This window comes from Otolemur garnettii, unplaced genomic scaffold (assembly GCF_000181295.1).
Source record: "Otolemur garnettii isolate 467f Iridium unplaced genomic scaffold, OtoGar3 scaffold00016, whole genome shotgun sequence".
Taxonomy (NCBI): domain Eukaryota; kingdom Metazoa; phylum Chordata; class Mammalia; order Primates; family Galagidae; genus Otolemur; species Otolemur garnettii.
The window spans coordinates 11,020,161-11,030,796 of NW_003852411.1; the positions used below are offsets into that span (position 1 = coordinate 11,020,161).

The window sequence follows — 10,636 nt, forward strand, 5'->3', positions numbered from 1 at the left end:
AAAAAAAAAAAAAAGGCTAGAAATAAAAAGAGATGGAATAGAAAACAGCTGACCGGGGTTAAAAGGAAAGACACTAAACACAAAGAATGCACAGGCAATCACAGCGCAGAGCTTGCTCAAAGGAAAGACAGTGAGGACCTGAGCCTGCCACTGTGTGATTTAATGCTCCCTCCATTATGGCTCATGCCCTCATATCCTAACACTTCCCTTCCGGTCTCGGTCTGTGCCTGGCATACCGCAAGTGCTCAGCAAAGGCTGGGTGAAGGGGTGGAGATGTGACAATTTACATGATCACAAAATCATCATAACTTCCGCCATTACAAACAGCTTGGCACCACACTTGCAAGATATTTTGAAATTTCACTATTACTTTTTCTTTTTTTGAGACAGTCTCACTCTATTACCCTCGCTAAAGTACAGTGGTGTCGTCATAGCTCACTGTAAACCTCAAACTCCTAGGCTTGAGAATTTTTCCTGTCTCAGCCTCCAGAGTAGCTGGGACTACAGGTGCAGGCCACTCTGCCTGGCTAATATTTCTAATTTTTGTAGAGATAGTGTCTTGCTCTTGTTCAGACTGGTCAGAAATCCTGACCTCAGGCAATCCTGCCTCAGCCTCCCAGAATGCTAGAATTACAGATGTGAGCCACTGCACCTAGCCTTCACTATTACATTAATCAAATAGAGGAAATGGTGTATATAATGAAGATAGAAGGGAAAATACAGTGAAGCTATGACTGAGTCAAAAATTAAGTGTATGGGGTTTTAGAATAGGGACTGACAAATTACAGTTAGGGAGGGTGGAAAGCAGATGTCAAAGGAACTGGATCTGGAAGAAGAAACAGGACAAAACCTTATCATCTTCCTTCTCTCCAACATTCCTGAGGGATGCTATTCTCATCTTTCAAGACAGGTGGCTGGACACTTAGATCGAGGCTCCTTCTTTCCGCAGTGAACTTTATACTGTTTCAAGGCCTCAGGGGGTGGTGCTTCCACCTGCACTCAGCCCCACCCCTGTCACATTCCCTCAGGCCTTGCTGGGTGAGGGAGAAGCTACTCATCTGACAATCTCACTCAGGTTAGGAGTGCTAATGAGTGATGCATTATCAGTTCCTACAAGAAAGGAGAAAGTAGTTTGCTGCTTCTTACAAAACGCCCCTAACCTACAGAAATGACACTACCTAAGCAGGGGCAGCGTCACCCAGAAACCATCCTTAGATTTAAGGTGTTTGGGAAGTACCAAATCTCCCTGGGGAGATCACCGTTTGAAAAGGGGTTACCTCCAAATGTATTTATTTGACTTTCGCAATATCAAATACTTTCTTGTTAAAAAAAAAAAAAAAGACAGACTTTATTTGAAAAGCCAGAATATGTGACAATGCTAGCAAGAGCAATGGCCACCCCTTTTAGAGGCCCATTGGTCGGCAGGTACTGTGGGCATGTCAGATTCCTGCCTGACTTTGCAGTCCTAGACCAAGATGCTGGGCAGCTCCAGGCATGAGTGGGCCCCATGGGAGCATTCAGAGCTGCTACCATATTTGTTATACAGGGGCCCCAAATGGCAGGTTTAGGCGGCAACCTGCTAATAATTCTCCTTGGGGACTGTGCTCGCTTCCCTGGTTTCCCACTCTACTCCACCTGCTCCTGGTACCTAGGTCCATTTTCATCAAATATTGGGAAGTCACTAGAGAGAATGGAAATGGTGAGACTGGATTGTTCTCTCCACCACTGGGTGTTTGGAACTTGGTGCTCGCAGAAGTGAGATGTGACATATGCTAGTTCACTTGAGGAGGCTGCACTGATCTGCTCTTCATCTGTGGGCCCCAGAACACATCTAACCACTGGACTGCTTCAAGGGATAGTGGCCCAGAACCAAATTCCATGCTTTTTGCAGTTATTCTCACACTTAACCCCAGTTTAATGTTTTAATTTCAATTCCCTGGGTTCAGATTCCTTGCCTTGGGTCTATGATTTTTCCTGTGTGTGTGTGTGTGTGTGTTTTTTTTAAGATACAAGGTTTTGCTATGCTGCCCATCCTGCTCTCAAGGGATCCTCACACCTCAGCTTCTTAAGTAGCTAAGATTAAGCCTACAGGCACACACCACCATGGCCCAGGACTTTTTTTTTTTTAACTTTTTTCTATTATAGAAGCTACAAAATTTATTTTAGAAAGTATAAAAAATAAAAAAGAAAACAAACCCCCCTGAGGATCTCTTTGGTGATGATTCCTCTTATAGTTTGATATTTCTCTATTTACATATACATAGTATATTATTTTCTTGTATATTTGCCCATTATATATATATATATATTTTTTTTTTTTTTTTTTTGAGACAGAGCCTCAAGCTGTCCCCCTGGGTAGAGTGCCGTGGCATTACAGCTCACAGCAACCTCCAACTCCTGGGCTCAAGCCAGTCTTTTGCCTCCGCCTCCCAAGTAGCTGGGACCACAGGCGCCCGCCACAACGCCCGGCTATTTTTTGGTTGCAGCCGTCATTGTTGTTTGGCGGGTCCGGGCTGGGGATTCGAACCCGCCACCTTAGGTGTACGTGGCTGGCGCCTTAGCCGGTTGAGCCGTAGGCGCCGAGCCCCATTATATTTTTTCACTTAGCATTATGAATTAAACATTTCCCCACATTTTTAGATAGTCCATTACTATACTACCTACAAATTCCATTTCATAGATGAACATTATGAATTTACCTAATCTTTTATTTGTACATTTAGTTTATCCGAACTGTATTATAGGAAGAAACTCATGTTATCTGGACCACAACTTGAGGTCTAGTGGGGGTGAATTATGAAACTTCATGTAAATGTTATAACTCTTCTCTTAGGACCTAAGGATAATAGAATTTTTCCCAAATAGAATTTTTTTAAAGAGAGAAATCCCTACTACTGTCTGTTCTCTCTCCTGGTGTATGACATACCATGAAAGATTTTCACCTTACTTGAGAAGACAGAATCCACAGCACAGGGCAGGCTCTTTTCACAACTGGCATGATGTGGCACGTCTATCAGAAACTCTGACTTTCCATTTTCTTTTGCCTTTTAAACATAACTATCAGCATTCAAAAATCAGATAGAAGTTATACATGCTTTTGGCACAATAACCACTTAGTTACTTCAAAACTCCTTCAGCAGAGAAGCAGGCTGGCACTAAACTTCCCACCCTGCCGGAGGTAGAAAATGTTCTGTTCTGGAAGTTTGGGTCACTTGTCTCCCAAACACTGTTAGAAAGACAATAATTTATGCTGCTCTAAATGTAGCAGGCCAGGCCTTTTCTCACTGGAGAAACAAGTTTGTTTTTACCAGAAGATGTTGTGAAGATTCCTATGGGGAAGCCAAGGACATGGAGGAGGGGAACCATTTTCTTGACATTTTTGGCCAATCAGAAATGGTTTTTCTATTCTAATGACTGTGCACTAATTTTTTTCTAAAGAAAAAAGCTCCTTCTTTGAATAACTAAAGAAATCAAAAGTCTTTAATTCTAATGCAAAAAAAAAAAGCTGAGTGATAGGTAGAGAAAGATCTCCCTTTCTAACTCTGTGGCTTAGGGCCAGTGTGCTAGCTTTTAGGATCTTAATTTCTTCAGCTTCAAGAGTAGTTATAACGCTCTCTTATAGAGCTGTTATCAAGAATAAGTTGGAAAATGTAAATGAAAATGCCCAGGCTGGTGAAAGACAGCATTTAGTCAGTATGAGTTTCCTTTCCAGCACCAGTCATGCCTTTCATAAATTCATTTACGAAATAACAAAATTTATCGCAACTGTGCTAGATGCAGAAGATACAAAGATAAATAAAATACATGTTCATTCTTGTTTATTGCCTGGTATTCAGTAAATACCTGTTGAATAAGGCTAAGCAGCTCAAAGAAAGAGGTAGGAAAGTAACAAAATGTTTTTATAGTAATTACCAACAAATAATTTGGGTGCAATGCATAAAGGCTGTTGATAGATTTCATAGGAAGGATCCTCTAACTCTTTTGATGAGAAATGGGGAGCAATTATCAGAGGATGGTTTTGATGCATCAGTGTAAGTGTTTGACTCAAGAAAGAAGAGGATGCTGGAAGAAAAGGGCAGAGGAAACAGTGCATAAAGACACAGAGGGAAGAAGGAGTATGATGTGTTTGGGGAAATCGAAGTGAAGCAGGAAAGGTAGATTGTTAAGGCCTTCCTAGGCCATCCCAGGGAGTCTGGGCTTGTTTTTTAGACCAGTTCATGTTAGACTTCGATGTGCTAAAGAGTCATCTGGGGACACTGTAAAATGCAAGATCAGATTTAGTGGTAAAGGGTAGGGCCTGAGAGACTGCATTGCTACCAACTTCCCGTGTAATGTTGGAGCAACTGATCCGCAGGCCACACAATGAGTAGCAAGGTCTGAATAAGAGGGATTCAACAGAGATTTCCAAAGAGGAGAGTGGCATGATCAGGTTTATTTACCAGGAAGGTCGCTGGGCTATAGCATGGATGATGGACTAAAGTTACTCCTCTAGAGTTACTAGAGCTACTCTATACATACTTATTTAATGGTGATCACCGTAGTAGCCATAATGACATACACTAGAGGACTGTAGACTGCAGTTGGAAGGGGTCTTGGAGACAATATAGATGAACTCTCTTTATATAATGTGAAAGAGTACTCTTAAAAGGTGACAAGACCGCCCCAGGATCAGACAGCAAAACTAGGGGTCAAGGACCCAGATACTTTAATTAACCAACTAAGATCTATTCTGCCAACGTCCCTGGTCCCGGACATCAACTTATATTCAGAGAGATAAATTATTAGTAAGTATTCATTGCAGTTAAGACAAAAAAAAAATGATGCAGGGGAACAGTTTAGCTATTCAGAATGATGGTAGCTGAAGTATAATGTACAAGCCAGGTTAGGAAAACCCCCACCATGGTAGGTCATAGGGCTGTATTTCCAGGTATTAGGTTCCGTGTGCCCCTTCCTTCCACCTTGTCTCTTAGAAACATCACAGAAGTGCAGATTTCCTTATGGGCAAGTAGGTTGATGCCTATCTGCTCTTGGTGGTCTTTCAAAACTGCTTGTACCTATAGGGATGTTTGATGGAGCAGGTGGTGGGAGAAAGGGCTACTAACATTGCTCCCACACCCACTATACACTGAAGTGCACTATTTAATTTAATCTACCAATAATTTAATTCTTACAAGGCCTCTACAAAGAATACATTCTTATTTTGATTTTATACTTCAGGAAATGTGAGGCTCCTAGAAGGGAAAAGGGAATTGATGAAAAAAACAGAAAAAGGAATTAATGAAAAAAGAGAAAACAGTGAAATGGAAGCAGCAGGGCCAGAAGTATTTGGGAAATGGAACAAGATCCAGAAAAGCAGATTCAGTTAATTTCTAATACATGGGGCCTTCCAGGAAAACGAAAAAACAGGGCAGAAGAATACTCTGGCACTCTCAGTGGGTTCTAGGTGAACGAATAGGAGTTTAAGAAGGCATTTCCAGGCTAAGAGGGATCTTCCTAAAAGGTTAGAGTGACATGGGCCAGATGTGGTGTTTTGTGCTGAGAGACAGCATCTCCCTCTGCGACAGGAAGTAAATCCTGCCTACTCATGTAGTCACATGGCTTCTGTTTTATCTCCCCAGCGAGTGCTGACACATTGAGAAACAGCTGATTTTGGCCTTTCTTAGCACTTGTGGAAAGAGAAGTAACAGGAAAAAAAAAATTAACCAGCTGAACAATCTAAACGCCATCTCAGCAAGTCTTATTTAGGCCTAGTAAGGATGTGATTTTTCATGAATCTTAGAAGCTGGGAGTCTTGAACTCAAATGATTTAAGGAAGACTTGTGATATGGCCAAATCGGAATGAGAATACTAAAAATCAAGAAACTTCTTCTACTTTAAGTGGGTTAAGGCTTACAAATTTAGCAAGAGAAGGCCAAAAAAAGAGGCCTGTTAAAAAGGTATCTTACATATTGATCTTCCATTTTTCCCTGCCTTAGGCCATAATAGCAGCTCAAACCTAAGTGTATACTGACCCTGTGCTAAGCACTGTTGTATGGATTATCTCATTTAATGCTCATAGTTCATGATGTAGGTATGCCTATTAATATATTTTACAGAGGGGAAAAGGAAAAGCTTAAAGAAGCCAGCATTCTGTTTTGGCAGTCTAACTCCTCTGACAGGTCAAAACATTTTCATCCAAGAGGGCTATATCCCCTTTTTGTTAGTAGCAACGTTCAAGGAGAGGTTATACACAGTGTGTGGCCAGCTATGGCTTATGACCGTAATCTGACAGTGCCAGCAGAGGGACTGCTGTAGTATTCATCTGAAGTCAAAATACTTGCTTAGGTAACGATTACTCAACAATCATTTGTTGTTACTTCCCTTCCCAATACTCAACACAATGATCAATGTTGGAAATGAGGCTGTAAACACCAACAAAGGGTCCAGCTTGCAGATACCCTCTCACTTTCCTCGGGGTAGGACATTTTCATCAAGTCCATGAATGGGCTGGGGTGGAATCATGCAGACATCTAAAGACAGGATCCCGAGAGGGACCAGGGCAGTGCTTGATGTCAAATGGGATTCTCTAAAAGGGGATTCTCCCCATCCAACCTCTGCCGGCCACATCTGGGAAAGCAGGGCTGTGATGAATTTCCTTTGAGGAGCTACAGACACTGGTAGGAAGGCAAGCTACCAGGTGTCACTTCTTCCCTTTCTGCACTGTGACATAGTACTTCTCTGACTTGGGGGTCAGGGAAATAGTCCCTTCTCTGACTTAGCAGGGTCAGACCCAGTTCAGAGGGATGACCGACAAAACCATTCGGCAATTGTACCACAGAGGAGCAGAGTCCTAAGTGATTGTCACTACAGAGAACTTCTGTCCTTTGTGTTTGAATGAGAACAGATCCCTTTACGGCTCCAAAGGATAGTTACCCATTCTCAGTCATTGGCGTGATGGTAGCAGCAACAAGACCCTGAAGTTTCTTCTTCGGGGAGGCCATTGAGCTGCTGGAAAGTCTGGAAAACATAAAACATCATTTCTCTCTTTCTTCAAGGAATGTCAATTAATGATTAAAACTCCTGGGCAAAGTCCATTTCTAGTTTAGAACTGTAAAATGTGACTATGAGTACACAAACAGAGCAAGCAAAAAAAAAAAGTAAAATTTCAGACTTTAGTTCTAATGGGGAGAAAACTATAAGATAGGAGAGGGTAGACCTGGGCAAATACTATATACAAGGCCTCCTGTTTTATCTATCTAGAGAATGGAGGTAATCCTCAAAGGGTAGGGGCAACAACAGCAGACTCAAGAAAGAGCTTGAACTTAACTCAAGTAAGTCAAATATAAAAAGAATTACAGTCGTCCTCCAGTAAGTACAGGGGATGGGTTCCAGGGTACTCTGCCACCCCATGCTACTCATCCCCCAAATCTCCCCCTCTGCATATACCAGAATGCATACTCAGGACTCACAGTGGCCCCATTCCACGTGGGTTTTGCATCTCAAATACTGAAGTTTTTGTTTTTGTTTTTTTTTAGATGGGGGTGGGGGCATGGGAGGATGCATCTCACTCCTGCCCAAGCTGGAGAGCAGTGGCATGATCATAGCTCACTGCAGCCTTGACCTCCTGGGTTTAGAGATTCTCTTGCTTCAGCCTTCAGATAGCTGAGACTACAGGCACATACCACTACACCTTGCTAATTTTTTTCATTTCTTTTTAAAGTTTTGCTATGTTGCTCAGGATGGTCTCAAACTAGTGGCCTGAAGCAATCTTCCTGGTGGCACAGGCCACCATCCCCAGATGAATACTGTATTTTCCATCCACATGTGGTTGGAAAAAAATCCACATTAAGTGGACCCATGCAGTTCAAACCTATGTTATTCAAGAGTCGACTGTAGTATTACTGACACCGGTCATAAAAACAAAAAACATTCTTTTCTCTTTCGATATCTTCATTCTTTTAAACTGGAATCTCACTGAAAACCAGCCCTTAAAGTCTTTATGGGTTCACTATGACTTACATATGTACTTTTAACTTTACCTAACTATCATCTCATATCCTAATTTTTCCCAGCTTTGCCCAGATTTGCTAGCTCTGGTTAACCATGTAAACTGCATATTTGCCTCTCTTTTTCCTATTAGAGCAGGCTCCCAGAACAAGGAATATTTCATTAGCTTGTGCTTTCCCTACAATGAGCCTTCTGATTGATACCTGATATTCATTCAAAAGTGATGAATGTGTGGGTGACCTAATGAGATGATTAGACTATGGCTGGATGGTGATTTTCACAGACGGGGAGCTCATTGCTCAAACAGTCAACCTATACCACTCACTTGGAACCAAAGGATCCCTCATCATCTGGCAGAGAATGTTCCTATCCATAATCAGTATAAAAGACCCAACCTTGGCCATGAGAGGCAACAGACCCGACCCGTTCACACCCTCGGTTCCACAGGTAGACCACTAGGTTCAACTCCTAGCTCTGACACTTGCTAGGTACAGAAGCATTATTATTTCAGGGGGCTTTAAAGCCACAGATGCAATGTCTAACAATTGAAGAAGATAGTAAAATATAATCAATATTGGTGACAATTTTACAAAAGATACTGGGCTTACTAGCAAATACAATGATGTCTATAGGTGATCAGCAAGAGAGGTTATGTTATAGTTCTGACATGACTGGCATGTCCCAAACCCAATGCCCGCAATACTTAATTTGAGCCACATGATGCATGAATACTAATTATTAACTGTGTCATTTTGTTTGCTCTTATAACTGTCAACGTTATCATCCCAAACAGAAGAATAAATTTCTGTAGTACAGAGAACATATCTTCTACTCTTTCTATATCCTCCAAGAGTCCCGGCTCAGATGAACCCCTGAGAAACACTTATTGCTTTTGTGGAAAGCCACCATAATACCTCCCTGTATAAACAAACATGGTCCCAGCAGGACTTGCTCCTAAAATCAAGCCCAAATCCTGCCTATAGCTTTGCTCTCTGATAAAGAGCAATAAAGGAGAGTCATAGGATACTAGGATTTCTGATTTTTCCTAGTTCAAATATGAGGTTAAAAGTTTAGAAAGATGAATGCAATCACCTGGCTCATGGGGAAAACACAAGATTAGGAATCATATGAGCACCTTCATAACAATGGTCAGCCACTTAGTCCTTGAGCCCTGGAGGCCAATAACAGGTCCTGCCTACTTGGAGGAATGTCTGATCATCAGATGAGATTAATGATATGCCTGCTATATATCTTTACCTGGCACTCCTTCAAATGCGTCAGTTCAAGATACCCAAAGGGAACCTGCCATCTCATCCTCTAAATGATTTCCTCCTCTGTTCCTTATTATAGAGGGTTTAGGGGGCCAGATCTGGAATCAGGCCTCATGGGTCTGCATCCTGGCTCCAATACTTACCAGCTGGGTGATCTTGGGCCTACTACTTGACCTCTCTGTGCTTCAGTTCCCCCTTCTGTAAATGAGGATAAAGTAGTAATTGTATTTCCTAGGGTTGTTGAGAGAATTAAACCAATTAATTCATGAAAATTGATTAACAACAGTGCCAGGCACATAGTATGTACACACTTAGTGCCCTCCATGGAGTCTTGTCTGATAAGTAGAGGATGGAAGTATTATTTTTTTATCAGCATCATTTTCCCAGTCATTGCTATTGGCGTTTCCTTCCCAACTGTCACTACTCATGGCTAATCAAGGATGAAGTCATTTCAATTCTGTTATCTTTCCTTGCAATCCTTCCTTTCCCCCTTACTGTCCTTGTCAGAACTTGCCTCTTATCTAGACCAATGGCAACCCCAAGGGCAAAGACTCAAGAAGGTTCACGTGATAAGAGTCCAGAGAACTTAAGTCAGCATTAAAAGTCCCCTAAGTCAAATGCTACTGGGCTGCTCAGGCTAAATAGACTCCCTTGTGCGTGTGTGTGCCCGCTTTGGGCTGTATTTATGTCATACTCACAGCAGTAACGCCGATATTCTTAGCATGGTCAGAAGCTCAGATTACCAGTTTTATGTGTGTCTTTGATGAAAAGAAATCAAATTAATCACCACTTAAAGGCAGTTTGATTAGGTAAAAGATTCAAATCATGGGGCCCATGGAAGGAATATAGGATGTAGGATGGGAATCACTGTACTGACCTTCACTCTCTTTTTCACTCCTTCAGTCCACACAACCTGTCAGATTAATCCTCCAGTAACACTGGATCTTGTTTTTGTCATGTCCAGAAAATGCCAGTGGAATAAATACTCCACTCTCTGGTCTGGGTGTCTATTCAGATCTTCATGCCTATAATGCACTTCCCCAGTTGCCTAGTTGAACTCACTGTTCCTGTTGCTCCTGCCTCCCATTCACTGGCTGTTTGCCTTTGTTCTTGTGGTTCTCCCACTCCAGTCCCTTCAGTCTAGCCAACTTTTAAAGCTCAGCTCACTTTCAAATCCAGAGAATTCTGTGACTCCCCAGACTGAAAATAATTTCTAACCCTCAGATTGCCCCAAATACTTGGTTTTTGTAAAAGACCAATATATTAAATAAGTAGTAAAGTTTGCCAGCTTTGTGAACTGTGAAAGTCCTGTCGGAAGGGACGGGATAAACAATGACAACAGCTTTAACAGAGAATGATCAGTGTTTTTTTTTTTTTTT

General features: G+C 41.8%; 1 protein-coding gene across 4 annotated transcripts in view; it reads right to left on the reverse strand.

Moving 5' to 3' along the window:
- The window catches only part of NPL (N-acetylneuraminate pyruvate lyase), a 36,729-nt gene extending 26,120 nt beyond the window's left edge, over window positions 1–10,609 (reverse strand). For 2 of the 4 annotated variants that reach the window (XM_023510790.1, XM_023510789.1), the window contains exons 1-2: window positions 9,401–10,609; window positions 6,913–6,996 (exon numbers count right to left, since the gene is read on the reverse strand). In XM_023510790.1, the coding sequence (XP_023366558.1) occupies window positions 6,913–6,980 (68 nt within the window). In that variant the 5' untranslated portion in view covers window positions 6,981–6,996; window positions 9,401–10,609. Of the gene's footprint in view, window positions 1–6,912; window positions 7,334–9,400 lie in introns of those variants that run through there. The other 2 variants (XM_012802668.2, XM_023510788.1) reach the window with 1 other exon arrangement.
- Window positions 10,610–10,636: the final 27 nt, after the last annotated feature.